The sequence below is a fragment of the Anguilla anguilla genome, chromosome 11, assembly GCF_013347855.1.
Source record: "Anguilla anguilla isolate fAngAng1 chromosome 11, fAngAng1.pri, whole genome shotgun sequence".
NCBI lineage: Eukaryota > Metazoa > Chordata > Actinopteri > Anguilliformes > Anguillidae > Anguilla > Anguilla anguilla.
Genome location: NC_049211.1, coordinates 4,600,343 through 4,626,076, shown reverse-complemented (window position 1 = coordinate 4,626,076; position 25,734 = coordinate 4,600,343). Strand labels below are relative to the sequence as shown.

General features: G+C 48.8%; 2 protein-coding genes across 2 annotated transcripts in view; both read left to right on the top strand.

Annotated features, from left to right (window-relative positions):
- Nucleotides 1-25,734, top strand: part of LOC118207890 (plexin A3) — a 591,709-nt gene that overhangs the window by 433,163 nt on the left and 132,812 nt on the right. The window lies entirely within an intron of this gene.
- plxna3 (plexin A3) overlaps nt 1-25,734 on the top strand; it is a 104,096-nt gene that overhangs the window by 10,695 nt on the left and 67,667 nt on the right. The window contains exons 2-3 of the mRNA XM_035382069.1: nt 4,529-5,843; nt 8,963-9,145. Coding sequence (XP_035237960.1) covers nt 4,629-5,843; nt 8,963-9,145 — 1,398 coding nt within the window. The 5' untranslated portion in view covers nt 4,529-4,628. The remainder of the gene's footprint in view (nt 1-4,528; nt 5,844-8,962; nt 9,146-25,734) is intronic.

Here is a 25,734-nt window from a genome sequence, read left to right as displayed (position 1 = left end):
TAGCGGCGCGGTGTTTAAACGGAGATTTAATAACACGTTCGGCTCGCGCAAACCCCTGCATTTCAGCCTCTCCGGCTTTCCCAACGGCGCGTTTGCATAATTGGAGACTGTATTACAAGTGCCGCCCTTGATATATCAATTGTAGTGTGTTAAGTACAGAGTTTAGCATTAAATGCATAAGTCTCACACACCGTATATTTATTGAATAATAATAAATGCTGCTGTGAAATGCGCTGTGTAAAAAGTGTTTTACTTTATGCAGGATGTCATATAACCATCTTGTTAAAGCACCTAAATATAGCCTAACACTTCATATTCAGGATCTTCACAGTCGTAGTAGGGAAGGCCTGGCAATTCAGCCATGTTGGAGAGGCAAGATGGAAGGCGCCGAACGGCATCATCACAACTACGATTTTCCACGTAGGCCTACGATGATGCGTTACTGCGATCGAAGTTCTGGCGTTTCTCAACGCGAGATCGAACATTCGTAAAACGTGGAACTGCAACTGTCTTGCAAACAAGATGGAAGATGTCATGTCTTACCAAAGCCACGCGCATAACAGTCACTGAACATGTATTCTTTTGCATGCGCCTCATAAAAGCTCGCTTTTCCATTCATGCATTCAGCCTTTCTGTATCCATATTTCTTTGTGAGCACACTTATCACAGTATGGTAGATTAATACAGGCTGCTATGAAACCTGATTGAATGGCTCTGCTAGACCACCACCCGACTCCACTGATTTGTTCTGAATAACGGCTTTAGTAGGATGTGAGTTCTGAATATCAGGGCTTTAGTATGATGTGAGTTCTGAATAACGGCTTTAGTAGGATGTGAGTTTTGAATATCAGGGCTTTTAGTAGGATGTGAGTTCTGAATATCAGGGATTTTAGTAGAATGTGAGTTCTGAATAACAGGGCTTTCGTATGATGTGAGTTTTGAATGTCAGGGCTTTAGTAGGATATGAGTTCTGAATATCAGGGCTTTAGTAGGATGTGAGTTCTGAATATCAGGGCTTTAGTAGGATGTGAGTACTGAATAACAGGGCTTTAGTAGGATGTGAGTTCTGAATATCAGGGATTTAGTAGGATGTGAGTTCTGATTGTCAGGGATTTAGTAGGATGTGAGTTCTGAATATCAGGGCTTTAGTAGTATGTGAGTTCTGAATAACAGGGATTTTAGTAGGATGTGAGTTCTGAATAACAGGGCTTTAGTAGGATGTGAGTTCTGAATATCAGGGCTTTTAGTAGGATGTGAGGTCTGAATATCAGGGCTTTAGTAGGATGTGAGTTCTGAATGTCAGGGCTTTAGTAGGATGTGATTCTGAATATCAGGGCTTTAGTAGGATGTGAGTTCTGAATATCAGGGCTTTAGTAGGATGTGAGTTCTGAATAACGGGGCTTTTAGTAGGATGTGAGTTCTGAATAACAGGGATTTTAGTAGGATGTGAGTTCTGAATATCAGGGCTTTAGTAGGATGTGATTCTGAATATCAGGGCTTTTAGTAGAATGTGAGTTTTGAATATCAGGGCTTTAGTAGGATGTGAGTTTTGAATATCAGGGCTTTAGTAGGATGTGAGTTCTGAATATCAGGGCTTTTAGTAGGATGTGAGTTCTGAATATCAGGGCTTTTAGTAGGATGTGAGTTCTGAATATCAGGGCTTTAGTAGGATGTGAGTTCTGAATATCAGGGATTTTAGTAGGATGTGAGTTATGAATATCAGGGCTTTAGTAGGATGTGAGTTCTGAATATCAGGGCTTTCGTATGATGTGAGTTTTGAATGTCAGGGCTTTAGTAGGATGTGAGTTCTGAATATCAGGGCTTTAGTAGGATGTGATTCTGAATATCAGGGCTTTAGTAGGATGTGATTCTGAATATCAGGAATTTTGGTAGGATGTGAGTTCTGAATATCAGGGCTTTTAGTAGGATGTGAGTTCTGAATAACAGTGCTTCAGTTGGTGGTTTTTCAGTTGTTGCTTCACATAGGCCTACACGGGCCATCTAGTTTGGTACAGCAGTTAGACCAAGGATCTGCAGGACAGGCTCTCCTGTTGTTTGTCGTTACAGTGCACTTACTCTATTAGAGCGGCTGATTGATTACACAGTTAAGTGTAAAACTCACTCCAGCTGGTTACTTGGGTCTGACTCTGAATCGGGGGCTGATTTTAAGGCGAAAACAGAAAAAGCAGCAGCCGCAGAGCTTGTGTGTCTCCAGGACCAGACCTGCTGAGTCAGTCCCCCCCGGGTGTAAGGGCCCCGCCGGATTATCGGACGGACCTCGTTTTAAACGTTAACGTCGGTTCCTAATTGAGATCGACGGCCTGGCGGTGTGCCAAGGATTTTATGCGAGCGCGGTACGTTAGCGGCGCGGTACGTTAGCGGTGCGTCCGCGCTGGCTAGCGCTCCTGGCGCGCGCCGCGACGACTACCGGACCCCAGTCCCCCCCCCCGTCCCCCATCCCCGTCCCCCGCCATATGCGATTGATTGTTTTTTTTTTTTTAGATTCAATCAAACGAGGATTAATGAATTTTTCTAATATCCCAGAATCCCCCACGTGCCAGTTCACCCTGTGTGTCGAACCTGTGCGCTAACGGGCTACAGCCTGTTGGCCTTTCATCGAATTTCTCGTGGGCTGTTTCTGAAATATCGCCATCGAGTTTGTCATCAAAATGTCGATGAGTTTGTCTTTTATTTTATGTTTTCATTTATTGTGTGGCCAAGTGTGTGGCCGTTTTCAATTGCCATATTGGACAATAATGTTTTTATTGCGAAACCAGCGGAAATCAAATATTTTGGTCATAAAAAAAACCTTTTCTGAACGATTAACTGAATGAATTTCGTTTTTGCGTATTCACGGTTTGGAATTGCACCAACTGCCATGCGTACCTTTAGTTTATATTTTATCCGTCACTGTCTGCTAATCCCTCATGCAGATGAGGTCATTCTCACAGTGCATATCCGTCTCTGAGCTATTCCCATTGTGATTGGTTGTGCGAGTTATCCGGTTGGTTTATCCGGTTGGGAAAGTATTGGACTCGGAAGGAACCCGAACCCAAAACATGGCACGGATATACGGATATCCAAGGCCGCCTCTGTTTCCCTTTTGGGAATTTATTGTGTTGTGAAACCGAAGCACAACTTTAAAAATGACGTCTGCTGTTTTGACTTTCCTCCCCGTACCAAGTTGCAGCTCTCTAATCTCAACATCGTTACAAATGAGTCATTATTATGATGTAAGAAATGAGTAAGAAACGCTGAGGGTTGAACCAATTCATTAACTCATCGTATTTTTTTTTTTCCTCCTTTGAACTTGAGCCAACGAGTAGAAATAAACAAATGGCTGCAGTGACATAAAGGGGGCTAAGGGATCAGCCAAAATGCATTATGTTAAGATTGGGTTTCTCATTTAAACCAATGATCGAACACTGCATAGACAAGCAGGCTGCCGTTTCAGCTGGGCCTGTTCTTTTAATGCACTTTTCATCGTAGCTGTTCCACATTTACTTTATGAGGAGGGAGCTCTGTAATCCAAACATTTTACAGAAGAGTGTTTGAATGCCTCATTGTCTAGAAAAATGATACATTTTGTCACAGAATTAACCTCAGCTTGTGAAACCTCACCAGATGTAAATTGAGCACCATGCTGCGTTTTTAGCGATAGATAGCATGTGGATTTAATTGTGTGTGTGTGTGTGTGTGTGCGTGTCTACGTGTGCATGTGTGTGCGTGTCTACGTGTGCGTGTGTGTGCGTGTTGTGAACGATAAGCAGCACATGACATTGTGCGTGCGTGCACGTGTGCAATTGTGTGCAAGTGTGTGTCTGTGCATGTATGTGCCTGTGTGCGAGTCAAAATTTAACCAACAGGGCTGCGCTTGTTATCCGTTGTGGGGGGGGGGGGGATTAGAACGGCACACGCTCACAGATCAGGTTTTAATGATAACGGCCAAAAATATCCTTAAGACCAGCCCCGTCCTTCAGACGACAGAATGCGTTAAACGCGCGTAAAAAGGAAAGCGCTTGTCTCTCTGAAACGCGAGAGGAGGACGAGGACGTGTGCGGATGTGTGAAGCCCCCCTGTCTTCCTGTCTGCGTATCCCAGAAGCCCCCTGGCCCGGAGAGCCCCGTTTGAGTGCCATAAGGACCTCTTTCTCTCCGGCAGCTCTACATGGGGCGGGGGGGTGGAGGAGGAGGAGGAGGAAGAGGGCGGGGGGGCACGTGTGATTGAGCAGAAGACCGATGTGTTTGATCCGCTGAGCTGTGAATATATTCGCAGGACAGGGAGGGGTGAGGGAAGGAAGCAAAAGACTCAGCTACAGCGCTGCTGTTTCTGCCTGCTCTGGTAGCCTAGCCCTGGTAGCCTAGCCCCCTTCGGTTTCTTTTGCTCTACCACGCCCGCCTGATTAACAAAAGCGTGTGGAGTTTATGCCAGTGATGGCTGTGAAGGTTTTATCAGCAGTGCGCTGAGCGGGGAGGGTTAGGCCCGAGTAGATGACCTCACTAATCACCGCTTTCTTTTGTCCTTTCAGAAATGAGCCACTGAAATTCGCGAGGAAGAAAAGGTTACCGTTAGCCCTTGGGGAGGCGCTCTGTTTCACCCCCTCCAAAAAAAAAAAAACTTCTTAAATCATGACGCCCCAATGGCTGGCGTTGGCGTTCACCCTCCTGCAAGCCGGGCTCAACAGGGGGTTCCCCGCGGCCCCGACGGGACCCCCGACGCGGACGACGAGCTTTTTCCGGGTGATGGACACCAGCCTGACGCACCTGACGGTACACCGGACGACGGGCGACGTCTTCGCGGGCGCGGTGAACCGGGTCTACAAGCTGTCCGCCAACCTGACCGAGCTGCGGTCGCACATCACGGGCCCCGTGGAGGACAACGCCAAGTGCTACCCGCCGCCCAGCGTCCGCGCCTGCGCCCACCGTCTCGAGTCCTCGGACAACGTCAACAAGCTCCTGCTGGTGGACTACGCCGGCAACCGCCTGGTGGCCTGCGGCAGCATCTGGCAGGGCGTGTGCCAGTTCCTCAGGCTAGAGGACCTCTTCAAGCTGGGCGAGCCCCACCACCGCAAGGAGCACTACCTCTCGGGCGCCCGGGAGGCCGACGGGATGGCCGGGGTGGTGGTCGGCGACGACGAAGGACCGGTGGGCGGCGGCGGCGGCGGCGGCGGCGAGCCGAAGAAGAGGAAGAAAGGGGGCAGCCGGCTGTTCATCGGGGCGGCCATCGACGGCAAGTCCGAGTACTTTCCCACCTTGTCCAGCCGCAAGCTGGTGGCGGATGAGGACAGCGTCAACATGTTCGGCCTGGTCTACCAGGACGAGTTCGTGTCCTCGCAGATCAAGATCCCCTCCGACACCCTCTCGACGTACCCGGCCTTCGACATCTACTACGTGTACGGGTTCTCCAGCCGCACCTACATCTACTTCCTGACGCTGCAGCTGGACACGCAGCTGACGCAGGACGCCACCGGCGAGAAGTTCTTCACCTCCAAGATCGTGCGCATGTGCTCCAACGACACCGAGTTCTACTCCTACGTGGAGTTCCCGCTGGGCTGCACCAAGGACGGGGTGGAGTACCGGCTGGTGCAGGCCGCCTACAAGCACCGCCCGGGCAAGCTGCTGGCCCAGGCCCTGGGGCTGTCGGAGGACGAGGACGTCCTCTTCGTGGTCTTCTCCCAGGGCCAGAAGAACCGGGCCAACCCGCCCCGTGAGACCGTGCTCTGCCTGTTCACCCTGCGCCAGGTCAACCTGGCCATGAGGGAGAGGATCAAGTCCTGTTACCGCGGCGAGGGCAAGCTGTCTCTGCCGTGGCTCCTCAACAAGGAGCTGCCCTGCATCAACACGGTGAGTCCCTCGTCTTCCTCCTCGTCCTCCCCCTCGTCTTCCTGTCGCCTTCTCCTCGTCTTCATCCCACCTTCCTCCTGCCTTCCTCTCGTCTTCCTCCCGCCTTCCTCCTGCCTTCCCTTCGTCTTCCTCCCACGTTCCTCCCGCCTTCCTCCTGCCTTCCCTTCGTCTTCCTCCCACGTTCCTCCTGCCTTCCCCTCACCTTCCTCCCGCCTTCCCTTCGTCTTCCTCCCGCCTTCCTCCCGCCTTCCCCTCATCTTCCTCCCGTCTTCCCCTCGTCTCCCTCCCGCCCGTGTGAGGATCTAGGGGCTGGAAACCTGCTGATAAAATTTTATGTCGATGCTGCCGTTTCTCCCGCTGCTGCTGTTGATGCTGCTTTTTTTGAATTCATTTAGCAAATACCGTCAGGGGGCCGATTTGCAGCTGACCTTTTGCCACTCGTTTCTTATGATTTACCACAGGACCGTCCACTACTCCATCTTTGTTTTCCTTTTTGAGCTTTGCACGCAATTGCAGCTAATATTTGACCTGTTTTGGTCATGTGAAAAGCCATGTTGGTCCCTGGCTTTGCTTTTTTTTCCTACATTGTTTTTACATCTCATTCCACCTGCCCATATGAGGCTAAAATACTTCCGGTTTGTCTTAGAGCACAGGCTCTTTTTTGGAAGTTGGGCTATCAGGGCTTAAGGAGAAACTCCAATGCTCTGGGTGAGGTTTCACTACATTACCCAGAATGCAAGAACACAAAATGCACAACACAGCACAGCTAGTCTCTCATTGAGGCAGTGGCGGACCATAATAAATGTAGAGCTACTACTGTCATCTGTACATGGAATTAATGCAATATTTTTGTAGAACCTTTTATTTTTTTTACTTTTAAGTACAAATCATAATATAGCCTCAGTTACAGTAGTACAGTTGGCATTCCAACTCTTTCTTTTTCAGTTTCGTACCAAAACAAACGCCGTGCTTGCAGCGGTGTAACGAAACCACAACAAGGTTTTGCTGACGACCGTCTTAAGAGAACGAGATGATCTCGTGCTTGCAGTTTAACCAGGCTGGTCTTATCCCGTGCAGATCCGGTCATTACCGACATTGGTTGAAACTTCCCCCAATGTGACTCATGGCATATGTCAAAAATACCAATTTTTTTTTTTTGGGTGAAGCAGAAGCAGAATGGGGAAAAAATCCGTGCTGAGGTTCCCCATTTGACGTATGACATAATGTACGCTACTTTTATAAACAGATAAACCCTGCCACCCCCAGCTAATTTTCTAAGCATTTGAGTCCCAATTCAGTATACTTAATGTAAATATTCATGTATTCATATTTCTTTAAGTGCGTGAGGTTTATTGTGGCAGTAATATATGCCAAATATAGCTTGATTCACACTCAGGAAGGTTTTCACAATTTCTGCAGTGCCCTTCAGACCCAGGTTTGATTTGACCTTGTAGTGCAGTTCCTGTCGAGCATGTCGGCAATGTCTCGTAGACGTCTTAGACAGAAGGAGTTTGCAGTGAACCCTTAGGAGCCCTAGGCAAAGCACAAAAGCAGAAATGTGGCGTACGCGGTCCTTCAAGGTAAAGTTTAAAAGACGGGATCGCCGTACGGACGCGTCGACTTCCGTTACAGAAGCCAGTTTTATTTCCCCGCTTTTTCAATTAAAGCAATCTCACCGTAACATTAGCCCTGTGGAGAAAATGGTAATGACAGCTACTCTTCCAGCGGTACTTATCTTGTGTCTTCCGTGTGTGTGTGTGTGTGTGTGTGTAACTGTTTCTGCTTCCTCCTGTTTTCTGGGAGAGAGATTGTGAAGGTTTTCCTTAAAGAAAGAACCGCTCTGTGCTATTTTTGTTATTGAGCAGCGTCAGCTGTAGGCGGGGCCTTCGAGGTGTAAGGTTGGGGGGTTGGGGGGGTTGACGGGGGGGGGGGGGGGGGGCGGGGAGCATCGCACGGAAAGATGAACTGGAGAATCGGTGGATGAAACGCACCGCAGCTTCAGTGCAGCGTGAACCGCTGGAACAAAGTAGCCTGATATTTATAAAGGCTCCATGGTAATGGGAAGGGAGGGGGCAGCAGCCCTGTACTCTGTGGGGGGGCTGCCTTTATCATGGCTCCCCAGGACAGATGCAGATCTGTTTCGTCGGCTGTTATTAGCTCCGTTTCATGCGCAGAAATATGCCTGGACCTCGTAATGAAACTGTGCCAAGGCCCCGCTCTCCCTTCATTTAAAGTATTTATCCCTCATAAGTATTCAGAAAGGGGTGTCTCCTCACCCCCCCCCCCCACACTGCCAAAGAGTCTGCTTCTCCTCAAAGTGCACTGTTAAAAGGATGCACAGCACCTAGATTCCTCTGTTTCACCTTAATGGGTTTTTAGTATATGTCTGTTTTTTGGGGAGGAACCCGGGGGAGAAGATCCTGGTTTAAAAATGAAAAATGTTAAGAAGAGCCCGGGGTTATGTCTTGCAGTTCATCATGGTTAAGTGTGCGTGTGTGTCTGTGTGTCTGTGTGTCTCTGTGTCACGTATGTGTCACGTCTGTGTCTGTGTCACGTATGTGTCACGTGTGTGTGTGTGTGTGTGTGTGTGTCTGTCTGTGTGTCTGTCTGTGTGTCTGTCTGTGTGTGTGTGTGTGTGTGTGTGTGTGTGTGTATGTGTCTGTCTGTTTGTCTCTGTGTGTGTGTCTGTGTTTTCCTCATCTCTGCACAGTAGTTGGGTCCGGGTTCCTGAACTGTCAGCTTGTTTATGGGGCTTCTCTGTTGGCTGGACGCTGGTTGGATTTTAACCTTATTTTGAGATGGACGGAGTCGTCTTTCCATTGATTACGTGAAATATAGTCGGAGCCTCTCCACCACTGAGGTTAATCAGACGGGCCGCGTGAGTCATCTCCTAATATCCGCAATTATCCCCCAATCACATGTTGGCACAGTACATGCCCTTGTTTACAAGTGCCTTGATTAGTGAGGATGATGTATTCCTGTCAGAGATGCTGTGAATTATTAACAGCGGCGGTAATAACAGCCGATCGCGTTGGAGAGGAGGATAATGTGGTAACGTCCTGTCTCTTGTTTTTTGTTTTTTTTGTTGCCCCCCCCCCCCCGACCCCCCCGCCGCGCAGCCGAAGCAGATCGGCGACGACTTCTGCGGGCTGGTGCTGAACCAGCCGCTGGGGGGCATGCGGGTGATCGAGGGCACCCCCCTGTTCGACGACCGCACCGAGGGCATGGCCGCCGTCGCCGCGTACACCTACGGCGAGCACTCCGTGGTGTTCGTGGGCACCCGCAGCGGGCAGCTGAAAAAGGTAGGAAACCAAAAAATCGTCCCCCCCCTTCACCTTCACCCCCCCGTCCTTTTCCCCGACTTTCACAGCAATCCCATCACCTCTCCTGTCCGGACGTAAAAACATTCCGCCTCAACCTGTTACATTTGTGTAATGTTGTGTGCTATTAAATAAATAAATGGATATCTGGTAGTACGGTATGCTTATGACTGTGTGAAGGCTGCGGGTATAGGAGGTGTGTTAGTGTGTAAGCTTTGACTTTTATTAAGTCAGGCTTTTGGGTTATTCCCCATTGGTGTGAACACTGTGTTTTGAGTTTTTTTTGGGGGAGAAAAGTAGTGTGTAGTGTGCAGTGTGCTGAGATTAGGAGAATACAGAATGCAGAAAAGGTGATATCCGGTGCTGTTACTGGAGAACATGGTATCGGGTCGAATGCTAAACAGCGAGTAAAAGCTTGTACTCTGCTGTTTTCCCTTTTGCCGTGTTCATCCACGCACACACGAACAATCGAGGTTCTTCTCCTGGATTCTTCCGCTCTTTATTTGCGAAAACGGGGTCGGCTTTTGAAGGCTGTTTGCCGAAACCCCCGTGACTGGAGTGGGCGTTGTTTTGCCGTTTCAGTCGTCAGGACGCGTGTTGCTGACGGCTCCTGACTGACACGCTCCGGTTCGCCGCCATCGCTGGTTGAAACGGTGGAAATGGAAGGAAGGAAGGAGAGAGAGAGAGATCAGCGTGGAATGAGTCAGAGGGAGAGGGAGATGTTGAGTTCTATTAAAATGGTGGAAGGTTTATATTCTCACTCCTGCGCGTACGTTAATTTTCAGCCTTGATAGTGCTAGTGGTGGGTTTTAAGACGATGTCATCACGTTTAGTCATTTTATAGATTTCCAGCCCCCTCCCCCACCCATTCTGGAGTTTTTAAATACCTAGTACCCTTTCCAGTGGCTGGCAAGCATAACAACTGTTGTAATCATCTTACCACTTCAGAGAGCGTGCAAAGGAAACTATTTAAAATATTTTAAATTTGGAATGCGTCTCCCGGGTTCGACGACGAAGCTGCAGAGTCTCGGAACGTTTTTCACACATCCGAGAAATCACTGTTTTTTTTTTTGTCTGCGATTGAGGGGGGAGGGGGGTTCTGTGGCAGCAGGGGGGTTCGGGTGTGTGGGGGGGCGGAGGGTTGGGGGGATGTGTGTGTGTGGATGATTCGTCAGCCGTCCGTAACTTTTTCAGTTCCAACCCGTGCCTCTGTTTGCGCTGAGGTTTGCTGTGGTTTACACTTCATCTGCGAGAACCCTGGAAGGACCCTTTCAGCCTGCGTAAACACGGCTCGCTCTCTGTTTACACGCGCGAGTCTCGTCTGCGATGATGATCTGCGATGCTCTCTGTGAATCCTCTAAACAAACAGACCCTGGGAGAAAAAAAAAAAAAACTGCGTTCGCTGAAAGCAAAATGCCAATTAAAGGCTATTATCCATTACGGGCCGATGGAAAAGGGGGAATGGTGAGGTACGGAGAGTACGTGCCAAACGCTCTCGAATGCCTGAAATGGCCCAAACGCTCTCGTAAGGCTGAAATGCTTCTAATATGGCCCAAACGCTCGCGTATGCCTGAAATGCTTCTAATAAGGCCCCAACACTCACGTACAGCTGAAATGCTTCTAATACAGCCCAAACGCTCGCGTATGCCTGAAATGCTTCTAATACAGCCCAAACGCTCGCGTATGACTGAAATGCTTCTAATATGGCCCAAACGCTCGCGTATGACTGAAATGCTTCTAATACAGCCCAAACGCTCTCGTACAGCTGAAATGCTTCTAATATGGCCCAAACACTCACGTATGCCTGAAATGCTTCTAATACAGCCCAAACGCTCGCGTATGACTGAAATGCTTCTAATATGGCCCAAACGCTCGCGTATGACTGAAATGCTTCTAATACAGCCCAAACGCTCTCGTACAGCTGAAATGCTTCTAATATGGCCCAAACACTCACGTACGGCTGAAATGCTTCTAATATGGCCCAAACGCTCTCATGTGGCTGAAATGCTTCTAATACAGCCCAAACGCTCGCGTATGCCTGAAATGCTTCTAATAAGGCCCAAACGCTCGCGTGCGGCTGAAATGCTTCTAATAAGGCCCAAACGCTCTCATGTGGCTGAAATGCTTCTAATAAGGCCCAAACGCTTGTGTATGACTGAAATGCTTCTAATAAGGCCCAAACGCTCGCGTATGACTGAAATGCTTCTAATACAGCTCCCTGTCATTCCTGTGGCTAATAGGTACAATAAAATGAGTGGTGATGTTTTTCACGCCAATCATTTCTACTCTGGCCTCTGTCTGTGCTAACGTAAAAAGATTACTCCAGACAAATTTGGACGGCTTTCACCAGAACGCCCGTATTCAAAGAGAAACACTCCGGCGAGGACTCTTCCTCTTTTGCGTCGAATGGCGTTTAGGTCAATAACAATGTTCCATTGGGAATAGACTGTGAAAAATAAAAAAATAACAATAATAAAGTATTCTTTTGGATGTTTGTCTGCCTCCAGTAATGCATCTTCAGTGCTGAAGGTGTATTTTAAAGTGGCAGTGAATGCAGGACTGGTAATCAGTGCTATAAGGTTTTTAACTCCGCTCAGTCCTTAATCATAATATATATTTTTAAAAATGGCTGCGCCACCTGTAGGCTTATGGAGCACTGTTGAATGTCCTTCAGTCTGAACCTGCAGAAAGCCTTTCTAGAAGCTTCTGTTACAAATGCGATTTCGGTAATTCACTCAATGCGATTACGCCGATTCCCCTTTTTCTCTAATACACGACTTCATATGTCAGCATTGTAAGTCGCTCTGGATAAAGAGCATCAGTTAAATGCCTGTAATGCAATGTAATGTACTCGGGGACTCCACACTACTTGGTATCTGCATCGTAAATCTATAAATCTATAAATCTGTGTGTAGAATTTGACTCGCTGAACTGCTACAATAGCCATACTTGTTACCGTAACCACAGTTCAGTGTTGGGAGTGTAATGTGGTGTAACATTTGATATTTTTGAATTTTGTATTTATCTTAATCCTCTATAAATTCTCCTGGATAAGAAATAAATTAACAAAAAAAAAAACAGAATGTTTATTAACTTAAGTCATTCTCGCCAAATGTAAAGAATTTCTACAGAAATAGGTTTCTCCTCGTTGCTCTATAGAGAGTCACCTGTTGGGTGTCACCTCCCCCTCACCTCTCACCTGGCTCTTAAAGTATGATTGGTGGTTTTTCTATACACCCCCCCCCTCCCCCCATGTCCAGGTCTTCCTTTTATTTCTATTACATTTCAGGTTGTGTTGTCTATTAGCACAGATGGCATGTTCCCATGTTTTATGAATGTTTTTTTCCCATGTAAGTCCTTGAATTTGAGGGAAGAGGACCTTGGAAGTCTTTTATATCGATAGGACGATAAGCTTCCTCAGTAAAAAATAAAAATTTATTTATTAAAGTTTTTAATTGGGGGGGGGGCATCTACAGCGATCTCTATATAAAATCAGTGTTGCTATGCAACCATGAAGCATACAGTGCTAGATTTCTTTACCTTTTGAAAGTGGCCTATTAATATCTAACTTGCTAGATTGCGTAGATAAGAGAAAAATGACTGCCCAATTACCATAAATACACTTATTTCATTGTGCATAATTATTATTGAATAAAATAATGATTATCTTGTTAAACAATGCTGGCTGTCCGGGCTAATATGGCATCTGTTGTTTTGATAATTGGAGCCGTTATATTGTCATGTGCTACTTGCCGTTTTGTAAGGGTGCAGTGATGGACCGTGTCTAAAAATATTCGGTCTGTCTTCGCTGATACTAGGGAAGTTGTAATATGTCATAATTAAATGGGGAAATAAAACCAACTGTTTTGCTCCACTTCTTGCGGGTTTGCCCTGCTTGCTGGACACGTTTAAGACAGTTTGTATAACAGAAATATGTTGAGTCGTTGTGCTAAAGACACACTTTTTTTTTTCTAACCAGATTTTTTTTTTTTTTTTTTTACCGAACACTTCTCTCCCAGTTTGGAACTTACAGTAGTATTTGTTTACACAATCCATCACTGCCACGTTCTCTGAGGAGACTCGCACGTGTGTCCTGTGCATTTTGTCGCCCTACCGGTGCATGCATGTTTCCAGGACCACCCCCCCCCCCCCCATCCCCCATCCTGGTCCTTCCCTACTGTCATCATCCTGACGCTCCCCTAAAACGGGTCACCCCTACTTTTTGAAATGCTGTCGAATGGACTGTTCCAAGCCGAAATCGAGTGGGTGAGGGAGCATATTTTGGCACACTCGGTTTGGCAGCGTGAAATTAAATGTGGGGGTGTGTGTGCAGAAGAAATTTAGCTGGAAGCTGATTTGGCTACTCTTTGAGCTAGAAATTTTTTTAAAATTAATTGTCGGAAATAAAATATGCTCCAGTCGTGCGGATCTGACATCCCCGTCCACAGACCGGCCAGAGAGAGAGTGTGTGTGAGTGCGCGTGTGTGTGTGTGTGTGTGTGCATATGCTCTCCCAGCCTGGCTTCACAAATCGTGTCTTTCGTCCCGACAAGAATAGTTTCTGCAGCAATCTCTCTGCCTAGTCAAGGTTGCTGGTGTAATTAGTAGCCATTGTTGCAGCAAGAATGCGGGGTGCTGTACTTTTATCCGCCATTTTTGTTTCGTGTTGCTCACGACGGGTAGGGTAAGGCAAGACATCTGAAGAAACGCTGGAAGTAGCTCTCTCGGCTGCCTTACATGCCTTCGCTCTCTGTTGTTGAGATCAGTGAGAAATGTCTGTTTACGGATAAGTGCGCGGCGCGGAAAATGGCTGTGATGTCATGACTGTGGGTTCGGTGGCGGTGGTGGGGAGGGGAATCGCGGCGCAGTCACACCTTTTGAAAACGCCGCCGCTTCATGGAAAGGGCTTTTGTAATGGAGGCAAACCGCGAGTCCAGACGTAAACAAATTAAACCAAATTAAGTGTTCGGATCGCGCACCCGGCTTTTCTCCGCGCATCTCCCTCTCTCCCTCTCCCTCTCTCTCTCTCCCTCTCCCTCTCTCTCTCTCCCTCTCTCTCTCTCTTCCTCTCTCCCTCTCTTCCTCTCTCTCTCTCTCTCTCTCTCTTCCTCACTCTCCCTCTCTCTCTCTCTTCCTCTCTCCCTCTCTTCCTCACTCTCTCTCTCTCTCTCTCTCTCTCCCCCTCCCTCTCTCTCTCTCTCTCTCTCTCTCATGCTCTCTCTCTCTCTCTCTCTTCCTCTCTCTCTCTCTCTCTCTCTTCCTCACTCTCACTCTCTCTCTCTTCCTCTCTTCCTCTCTCCCTCTCTCTCTCTCTCTCTCACTCTCTCACTCACTCTCTCTCTCTGTCCCTCTCTCTCACGCTCTCTCTTTCACTCTCTCTCCCTCACTCTCACGCTCTCTCACTCTCTCTCTCTCTCTCTTCCTCTCTCTCTCTCGCTCTCACCTTCCTCACCTCTCGAGCGAGAAGGTGTTTTGAGTGGCATCCCGTTGCGACGCGTCATTGAGCGCGCGGGGGGGGGGGGGAAGCGACGAGGGTGGAGGTGGGGGGGACGCGGGGGGTGGGGGGGGACGTGGGTGGGGGTGTGGTAAGAGAGGGAGAGGGAGAGGGAGAGAGATTTCGGGAGGAGGCGGTTCAAACGCCCCATATCTCCTGGACGCCGAGCTGCTTGTTTGTTTTGGCAGGAGAAGAGAGCGCGCGCTAGCTAGCCGGCTCTTTTAGCGCGCCGCGGAAATCACCCATGAGCCCCTCTGCACTTCCTGTCCCAGACTGCCGTCCGCGCGTTCCCACCGGGCTTACTGGCATCTGCTGGGGGGTGGGGGGGGGAGGGGGAGCTGGCACCCCCATCTCCTCTTCCCCTGGCACCCCCAATCTCCTCCTCTCCTTCCCACCATTATTGAATTCTGCCGAACCCTTATCGCCATGAGATATTTCCCCTATCGCCGCGGTCGCTGACAGACCTGAGGGTGTGCTATAAGCACTCTCTCTCCGTTTCACATTTCACTGTAACACCCTGAGCATGAATGCCATCTGTGTCTGCAAGGGAAGTGCACTGTTAACGCGACTCCGTGATTAAACTTTAGTGTTAAAACCAGCTAATTGCAAATTGCAAAATAACAGGACCTCGTTACCAAGGTCCTGTTATTTAGGCAAAATGATATATGGCACAGTAGCAGACGTTACACCTGTGACCAACTTTGTGTAAAATCGCCAAGATGCAAATTGACCCTTATTGAACACAGACCTTGTTGCCGCTGTCCCCAGTTATTTAGGTAAGAACACGTATATATATACGGTACAGAAACGAACACTTCTAGTGGAAGAGGCAGAGAAAGTTCTCGGTGGTGGAATGGAGAAACCCCTTCGCGAATCGTTAAAAATTGAGCTACAGGATGTGAAATTGCACAGAATGGGTCGTTAGACAAATGGGGCGGGGTGGAGGGGGGGCGGAATGATTCATGTGTTGCCAGGGCTGTGTGTGTGTGTGTGTGTGTGTGTCTGTCTGTGTGTCTGTCTGTCTGTGTGTGTGTGTGTGTGTGTGTGTGTCTCGCGAGCGGCACAGAGTAGTACTTCTGGACGGGTCGCCGTGGACGACGGAGAGCGGCGCTGACGGTCAGACGTGCTGTCACAGCCCGGAGCCCGTGGGCTTCCAGGCCACTGTGACATCATCCACCCTGGAACTGCATGACATCATCCTCACTCCTCTCCTCTGTGATCAGAGACCCGTCGGCACCAGAATGATATGAAATGCTGAGATACGCAGGAGTAGAGTAGAGGCAGAAAAATAATAATAATAAAATTAGATTTTTATGTCTAACCGCTTCTATGTTTAGCAGACTCAACCTCTTCTGTCCTTTTCTCAGGCTGTTATTTGTCAGTTTATTAAAATCTGTCCCTGGGATTATTATGCTTTAAATTATTCATTTTTGGGGGGGTGCGGTCTCAAAAATAACCCACATGGTGACACAGGCGATAGCACAGCGATAATACACTGATCTAAAATGGCCGTTTGTCGTGTTTCTCACACACTTTCTACTGCGGTCGGGTGTGTCTGTGAGATTACACGTCCCCTATACAGCAGGCCGCTAAAATCGCAACTGCGCTTTCGGAGTGGAAACGTGTAAGCAGTTATCCACACAGGTGATATATATGATGTGTGTGTGTGTGTGTGTGTGTGTGTGTGTGTGTGTGTGTGTGTGTGTGTGTGTGTGTGTGTGTGTGTGTCTGTGTGTGTGTGTGTCTGTGTGTGTGTGTGTGTGCGTGTCTGTGTGCGTGTCTGTGTGTGTGTCTGTGTGTGTGTGTGTGTCTGTGTGTGTGTCTGTGTGTGTGTCTGTGTCTGTGTCTGTGTCTGTGTCTGTGTGTGTGTGTGTGTGTGTGTGTGTGTGTGTGTGTGCCGCTGTAGAGACTGCAAACTGCCTGAGTGTACAGTGGGAGGAGGAGAATGCCTTCCTGAGCACACAGTGCAGTACATGTGCAGCTGGCAGTGCAGGACTGTGTCTCAGATTTTGGGAAGTGGTCCTGTGGTCATCGGGGTGTTCCCCGCAGCGGGGCTCTGTGGGGGGGGCTCTGTGGGTGGGGGGGGGGGTTGGGGGGGCTCCTGCGTTCCTGTGTTCGTCATTCAGAGGCAGCAAAGGTCACGTGCACACACTGACCTTAGTGGCCAAGACAAGCAGAGGAGTGTTTTTACAAAACACTGACACACCCCCCACCCCCCCGTACTGTAACTACTGATTTTGTTTCGTATTTGTAAATGTTTTTTGTTTTTTTTCTGGAGGGTGTTGTGACCTCCTCTTCTTCAGTAGTAACGTTTTTTGCTCAGTCATGCAGTGAACATTAGACGACCCCATGGGAGAAATGCATGGAGGCAATGAGATTAGTCTAGATGAGTAGGGTAAGATTAGTTATTGTGGGTCATTTTTTATTTATTTATTTGCTTTTCAGTACTTTGCAGTTTGATGCATGTGCTGCATGTCTGGAAGCACTCAAAAGATTATTAAAAGGTTTTGTCATTGAAAGTAGAGCAATAAAGTAGAGTCTATTCAGAAATATTGTCTCATGGCCTAGCCTGTAGAGCACTGACCACATGCTCGTCGTGAACCGTGATGTTCGAATCTGGGCGTCTCTCTCCCTCTCTCTCTCTCGCTCCCCGTTCCTCCTGTCACTCTACACTATTCTGTCCAATAAAGCCCCCAAAAATATATTTTAAAATAAGAAATACTAAAAGGAATAAGGTGTGCTTGTATCAAGGAAGTAAATAAAATGTGAAAAGGCGGCCATTTTGAGACGCCTGGCGCAAGGCTGTACATTTCGAGCAGGGACGAGACCTCTGTGCCAGACTGCCTGCCTGCCAGACTTCACCTGGCTGCCGTTACGACAGACTGCAGGAGCTCTTCCGCTGTTCCAGGTGAACGTGGGAATTTTACTGCGCCCGTTGCGTCGAGCGCAGTTTCTCAGCCGGCCTGTGCAGTGATGTAATGATAAACTGTGCTGTTTGTTTTGCGCTATACATTATGCCTGTCAGGGCCACTAGCCAAGTCAAACAGAGCCAGGTAAAGGTGAAAGAAAGCCAGCCTCAGGGCACTGAAAAGTTTTGGGGAAGAGCTTTTTCTTTTTTTTTTTGCTCTTTTGGAATTTAAAGCATCGTCTGACGGGGGGGGACGATTCCTGCCGGGACATCGGGAGTTCAGGCGTGACCCAGACGGACGGTTTCCGCGGGTAACCTTCGCTACGTTCGGAGGCGGGACCAAGCGGGACCAGGATGGGTCGTGTGCGGACGCTAATTTGGCGGGGTGTAAATCAGGCGGGCCGGGCCGTCCCGGGGGGGGGGGGGGCTGATTTATGCGTCGAGCTGGCCCGCGGCGCGGTTTGATCATGGGGAAATCTGTTTGCCGTAAATCGGCTGTCACGGAACGAGGTGGCGGCGGACGGTCGTGTCTGGCAGGGCCGGGGCGTTGTCTCCACCCCCCCCCCCCCTGTCAGATCGGCCGGAGAGAGCCGCCTGCCTGACGGCGGGGGGGGGGGTTGGGGGGAGGCGAGGCGGTGGAGGGTTTTATTTATTTCTCTCTGTGTTATGGCCGCCCTCCATTTCACGCTCCGGCAGCTAAGGGTCTTAGAGTTTCCAGGAGCCTTTTTTTTTTCCAGAACCTGTATCACAGTTCACAAAGAGGTATAAGAATGCATATCCAGGACTTCACTGGTGTAGTATCAAGGACAAGAGGGTAATGAAACCACTTAAAAATGGTTATGTGTTCATTTATCTGCGTGTGCTTTTTAGTTTCAGAAATCTTTTGTTAATTAATTTTTTCCTCCGCTTCAATATAACCCAATTTATGAGTTTCTTTTTGGCATATAAGCAATTATTCATTAAAAAGTATTATATAAATTACTGCTGTTGGTGGCCTGAGCAGACCCTGGCCCCCCTCCCCCCCAACCTCGTGGCCCCCCCAGACACGGGGGCCCCCCCAGACTCACCCGACCTCGTGGCCCCCCCAGACCCCGGGACCCCCCAGACCCCGGGGCCCTAAAACCAGAGATGCAGGGCGGTGGGCCTCACGCCGATCCTGCCCTTCCCTCCAGCCTCCAGCGCGCGGGCTGGAGCTCTACTGAGCGCGCTCAGAGTGAGCTGTTCCTGTGGTTTGGACAGGAGCGCGGGGATGAGCCTGACATCAAAAGGGCGTGAGCGACCGGGGGGGGGGGGGCGAGGGGGACGGACCTTACGCAGAGCGCTCGCTGCAGACGGGACGGGGGACGGGGGGGGGGGGAATGAGTTCCAGATGTGTACCCCCCCCCCCCCCCCCCGCCCGTCTCCCTCCCGTTAACACCAGATGTGCTGACAGCCTCTCTGATTTAGAGGTGCTGCTGCTGGAATTGGGGGTGGGGGGGGGAGAGAAGGGGGGTGTTGGGGCAGCGTTGGCCGTCTTTAATCAACTCTGAAATTACGCTGTGTTTTGATTGGCAAAACCTGGAGCGAGGGAGAGGATGAGAAGAACCGCGCGCGAAGGATTTTCAGAAGCCACACTAAACGGACCCGATGGTTCAGTCTGACCGTCTGAAAAAAGTCTTTGATTGGAGACGGGTTTGTTCAGGGCTGCTGTCGGTCTGCCGACGCCGATGATTGCGAGAGAGAGAGAGACGTCTTGTTTCCCCTCGTAGCTGCCGTTGTTTTCCGTCTTTACGTATCTCCGTGGAAACCAAACGGCTTTACCTTCCTGGCCTGGTCTTTCGAACGCTAATGAGCACGAGCGGTTGCTTGTGTTGTGAGGCTGTGCCGCAGGATTAGGCCTGTGGGGCTGCCCGACCCTCTTGCCCTTTCCGTTGTCTGCTTTCCTCTGCACGCCCCCCCCCCTGCCCCCCCCCCCCCCCCTTGGGATTTAGCGGTCAGAGCTGCGTAGCTTCATTTAAGGTCAGGACGACCGCTGTCATAAATGCAGGCGGTGTGAAGCACTTAAAACACCTGTCTCTGCGCCTCTGCTTTGGAGCACCGAGAAGTGGAACGTTTTATTTTATTTAACTTTACTTTTTATTCCTACCTGCTAGATCGTTGTTGCTGTTTGTGGGATGTTGCGCCTGTCTGGTTTTTTATTCTTAATTTAAATTAAAAAAAAATGTTTTTTTAAAGGTTGAGTGAAAATTGCGCCTCTCTTCCACCCCGAGCTGTTTTTTTTTTTGTGGTCGCAGCCTCTCGTTCTGGAGGGGGGGCGAGGGGGGGTGGAGGGGGGGGGGGGGCGCGAGACACGGTTTTTTTATCATTCCGCCGCCGTCCCGCCATCGCTCACTTCCTTCCCGCCGCTAACCTCTGCGCCGGCGCTAACCTTGAGACGCCGCGCGGAAAACGAGCCGCCAAATTCGCCATTTGTCTCGTCTCGTCGCCGCTTAGGCCAATCCGCATCCGTCTTCCTCTCCGCGGGGCCCGCGCTGCTCCCCTGAGTCACCGAGCAGGACCTATTACGCTCGCGCGTCGCTAAGAGCAGGTCGACTCATAGCGGGAATTTAAATAATAACGTATAAAGCTTTAAACGTATAAACGTGAATAAAGATTTTTTTTAAAAATTTTCCCAGGTGGTGGCATCTAAAGGGCTGTTAAAACAAGACCAGGTCAAAACCTAGTATATGTGCTGCACCTAACACACGTGATCCGTCCGACCAATGGTGTGACTTCATAGCTCGGCCGACCAATGGTGTGACTTCATCACTCACTCAGTCAGTCACAGACATTTGCGTTTGTAGGGCTGGCCCCGCTGTTGCGGTCCAGCCAATATTTCGGGACAGAATTAGGAAAAGTTCATGCTGATAGAACGATAGAAGAAGTGAATTATGTTTGGTGTTGTTAATAGAAAATTTTGCTCATTACTTGTAATGCGTTGTCCTTGGCCTTATGCAAAGAAATGCAAATGCAGCTGTGTGTGTGTGTGTACACTTTGCAGATATGAGATTTAATAGTGAATAAAATGAATGAAAAGACGCGTTACTTTGCCACCCACCAGTTCAGGTTACTGAAACCACTGTCTCCCAGAATGCATTTCTGTCTCTTTTGCTTGCATGAATGCAGACACATTATTTTTATTTTTTAAATGTTTTTATTTGTTGTCGTAGGTATGTGTATTGTTTTTTTGTTTTATTAACTGTGCTTGAGAACAAATTTTCCCATGGGGATAGTGAAGACTAACTATCTAACTAGCTAACTATCTACCTATCTACCTAACTAACTATAAATAGGGCAAAGTTATTTCCAGGGCAACTGAGCACATGTTCTGAGAGACTCCATTTTGAAAGTGGCTGAATACAGATTGATGAAATATAATACAAATGTGGATGTGTTTGCATGTTTTTCGCTTTTCCCTTGCTGACAGTGCTAAACGACGTCATGTGTGAGAAACGCACAAGAGAATCTCGGCTGCCCTTGAAACTATCTAGTGACTTAACAAAATAGATAATAATCTCCCTCATGTATAACTTGTGGAAAGATGGGCAAAAAATTTGAGGTTTTGGGTGAAGATGACTTTTAAATTCAGTTAAATTCTGAACTAAATATGATGCTTGAGGAAGTATGCTAAATTCTAGAGTTGCAGTTTAAAACGTTATGTCTGTATAGCTGTGGTTAATCTGTCAATGTAACCATAGTAACATCCAACGAAAGTTTCAATTATGGAAAGTTTCAGTTGAAGTCTCTAAATGGCCATATAAAAGTAGTTTGTAATTACAAGTGCTCTTTGGGCACTTACTGCCTCAGACACTACCACCGAAATACAATAAATGAGTGGCAGTTGGAAAATGTAGCATTCTTTTAGCTAAAATGGAGGATTATTATACACCTCTTCGTTAAAATCGTAATTTTCTCCCTTTGTACACTCATGCCACATCCGGAGTCGAATTCTAATTTTCAACCCCCTGGTTACCTCCTCGCTTCAATTTGTGTGGGGTGAAAGAGAGAGGTACAGGCTCTTAGGCCCTTCCTTTCGCTGCGTTTACCATTAAGGCATAATGGAGAGAGAGGTGTGTGAGAGGTGTGTGTGTGTGTGTGTGTGCACACTTGTGAGTGCGTGTGTATATGTGTGTGTGCGCGTGTGTGTGCACGCGCGCACGTGCATTTGTGTGTGTGTGTGTGTGTGTGTGTGGGTGCGTGCGTGTGTGTGTTCATGCGTGCATGTGTGTGGGTGTGTGCACGCGTGCACGTGCATTTGTGTGTGTGTGTGTGTGTGTGTTCATGCGTGCGTGTGTGTGTGTGTGTGTGTGTGTGTGTTCATTCGTGCGGGTTCGTGCGTATGTGTGTGTGTGTGTGTGTTCATGCATGCATGTGTGTGGGTGTGTGCGTGTGTGTGTGTGTGTTCATGCATGCGTGCATGTGTGTGGGTGTGTGCATGCGTGTGTGTGTGTGTGTGTGTGGGCGGGCGGGCGGGCGGTGAGGGGAGTGGGTTCGTGCTCGTGCTCCGCAGAGGTGGCGTGATGTTTTGGGAAGCCCGTTAATGGAACGGGCCACCATTTCGTTTGATGGTACTTCATACATTTTTCAAAAAAAGCCCACAATGAAATATTCAGCAGGGATTCTGTGTTAAAGCACCCATCAGAGAAAGGCCTGCCCAATTCTCACCGAGTCTCTGCAGCCACACTTAAAAACCACATTAAAAAGCGCTCGTTTTTGGGAATAAGTGGGTGCGAGAGGAACAAAATGTTCTTGTAAATACTCCCCTTGTAGACTGGCGTCCATAGTTATGTACATTTTTTAATTATTTTATCCTTGAGGGCATATTTACAACCGGCCATCTCTGAAGAAAGAACCAACGCAGGCCCAAATGGAGCCTATGTAACGCCACGTGTTTTTATTCAAGTAAGCATCTGATTTTGTAGCCAGATTGAATCGGAACTCTGTGAATCCATATTTTCTTCCTGTTGGCATTACATTTTTTTTTCGTGAATTCCAAGATTATGTGTGCAATTATGCTTTTGTCTTAATGTCCAAATCTTGGAAATGGAAAAAAAAGCGGTGATGGTTTTAATGCGTTCGATCCCCGCCATGTAAAAGCAGTCTGCGTGCTTTTCCGTCGTCTTGAATCGCGTCCAGCGGCGCGGCGTCGAAATGAAATCAAGTTTTTGCTTCGTGCCAGGTGTTTGTGTTTATATCGCACGCCGCCGTCGGTTTTGCCTGGTCCGTTTGCCTGGTCCGGCCCGCATCCGGAGCCGACGGTGGCGGAATACGGAATGCAGATGGGAGAACGAGGCGTGCGTAAAGGACAGCTGCGTGTTTCCCAAGGGCCAATACCGCTAAATAAATAAATTAAAAAAACGCTTCGCGGCTACACGACCGAATTGTTCTGTGTTTTCTGTGTGCGGTGTGCGGTTGCTGCGGAGGTGAGGGGTGAGCTTCAGACGCGTGGGGGGTGTAGGTGTACGGCACCGCTCGTGAGTATGTCTGGGGGGGGTGTTATTGGGGGGCGGGGGGGGGGGCGGTGGTGATTTAGATGAAGTGGATCAGCAGGTGGAGGTGGTAGCTCTGAGAGGAAGGTCAGCCAGGAAACTCCAGTCTTTGTGAAGGTTTGAAGCAGCCAAACTGCGGAGCTTCTGACCCAGGCTGCTCGGGCACCGACGACGCCTTGTGGGGTTCCCAGAATTCCCATCTGCAAAGCACCTTTGATACTAATCATAGTATAGCTGTAGTCAATAATAATGTGTTTCAAAGTGGTGCTTATATTGTGACCTGTCCCCTAAATAGGCCGTCCAAGTGTTTGAAAATGTAAGCTGCGTGATTTGGGCGAGTAGTTGTCTTGGTTCCTGCAACGCGCATCGATCACAATGTTTGTGTTCTGCACTCTGACGAAGCGGCCTGAACTTGGTTAATTAAAGTCGGGAGCTCGTTATGGCTGTCCGTGCTCACAACCACGCGATTTAGAGTGTTCTTAACTGAACGTTCTGTTGCTGATGTCACAATCGCCGCTGGTAATCCAAAGCACTGGGGTTCTAGAACACTGACGAAGAATTTTGAGGGGAAAGAGAAAAAATAACCTTCTGTTCAAAGGGTGAAGTGATTAAAGTACATTTGCTGGTAACTGAATGATTTAATGTCTTGGACTCTATTTTGATCTGGATGAATTTTTTTATTTGTTTTTGATGAGGGTTCAGAACTTCTGTTTGGACGGCCTTTCACTGCACAAGTCTGTGAAATTTCCTAAGCGAATAAGGGAAGTGAATTAAGCGCATGTTACTCAACTGCACTTTCAATGGCTTCTCTGTCTGTGTAAATTGGGGGGTCTTTTGGTGAAATTCCCACCCCCTGCTAATTTGCCCCTCATCACATGGGCCGATTAGAGGCTAATTATTTAATATAACTGCCTCGCAAAGAGGACCTCTGTCTCCTGTGTGTGACCTGAACAAATTGTGCGGCAAGCGTCTGTGTGGGATTACTCACACGGGGAGTTTGGTAAACTGGACTATGGACGGGGGGGTGGGGTGGGGGGGGGGGGGCTGCCTGGCTGTTTCCACGGCGTCGCCGTATCGACGGAGGGAAAGAACCGCGCGTTCTGTGCCTGCTTGTGACAGAGTCGGGAGTCCGGCCTTGGGCTTCTCGTTTTTGGGTAGCGGCGGGCGGGCCAGCTGCCGCTGGTTCTCACGGACAATCTCCGGAGCAGGAAGTGGATTTTTCCTCCGCGAGACTTCAAAATCCTGCGTGCCGCACTGCTGCTCTCCCCCCACCCCCCTAAAGGACAATCTGTACTGGGGGGGGGATGGGGGGCACTGCTCTCTCCCCCCCTGAAGGACAGTTTGTACTGGGCGAGGGGGGCGGGGGGGGGTGGAGGATGGGGGGGGGCACTGCTCTCTCCCCCCCTGAAGGACAGTCTGTACTGTACTGTGTAGACGTTTATCCACAGGTACATGCTTATAGTGTAAAAACCGAGCTTGACGTGACCAAAATGGACGATTGAGAACAGGGTGACTGAGGTGTCTCTTGGTTGCGGGCCTTCATCTGCATGTGTGTGTGTGTGTGTGTGTGTGTGTGTGCATGCGCGAGTGTGTGTGTGACCCCAGGAGCGGCTCAGGAGGCTCCATTGATCCGCCGTTACCGCCAGACCGAACATAATGTCACACGTTTTCAGCGTCCCGAGCATTTTAGCATTTTTTTTTTCAGCGCTTGCTCAAATAGCCACCGCTCGTGTCGGCCAATGATAATATCTACTCAGCACGAGAAAAGCCATCTTTTTTAAACTGAAGCAGACTTTTTAAGGATTTTAAAGCAATCACTGGTAGCAGATATCTCTTTTTTTTTCTCCAACCAGAGTGAGACTGGAGTATGCTGATTAATTTTTTTTTCTTCTTTGTGCTTGGTGCTGATTTTAATCTTTTGATGGCCAGGACTATGCGGACCGTCGATCATTGAGATAAATGGCGCTGTGAATATCTACGCCTGGACGCGGCATGTTTTGGGTTAATTTGCCCAGGTTAACTGGAGGAGCCCGGGGTCAGACTTCCTGGAGACAGATGGAAGTGGGCATGTCACCCAGACGCAAGCTCGACTCACCGGGTTCCCTGGTGTCCTGGCTAAATTCCAAAAATCTGGCTCTCGCAGACTTGCCACCTAATCATCCCCTGATTTAACTGGCTAAAAAAAAAAAAAAAAAAAGTTCTCTCCCTCTCCACCTTCGCTGATGTGTGGTGAGCGTTCTGGTGCAAAATGGCTGCCGTGCATCACCCAGGTGAGGGCTACACATTGGTGGTGGGTGAGGTGAGTTCCCCACTCATCACTGTAAAGCACTTTGAGTGTTTGGAAAAGTGCTATATAAATGCTATGATTCATTCATCCATTCACTCATTCATTCATTCACTCATTCATTCATTCATTCGACTCCGAACGACCGTCTGAAGCTGGGGGGGGGGGGGGGGGGGGGCGCTGAAACGGGCGTGGTGGGGGCACTTTAATTTATAATGCTAATCGCAAGTCTGACTCCGAGCTTTAAATGTTTTATAAGACCTTCGGGCCCTAAAAAGACTCTCCCCAGGGAGCTTCAGAGTGTTCAAAAAAATAAAATAAAATAAAATGAAAAAGAAGTTTGCCGGAAAAACAGAATGGTGGCGGAACGCGAGTTCAT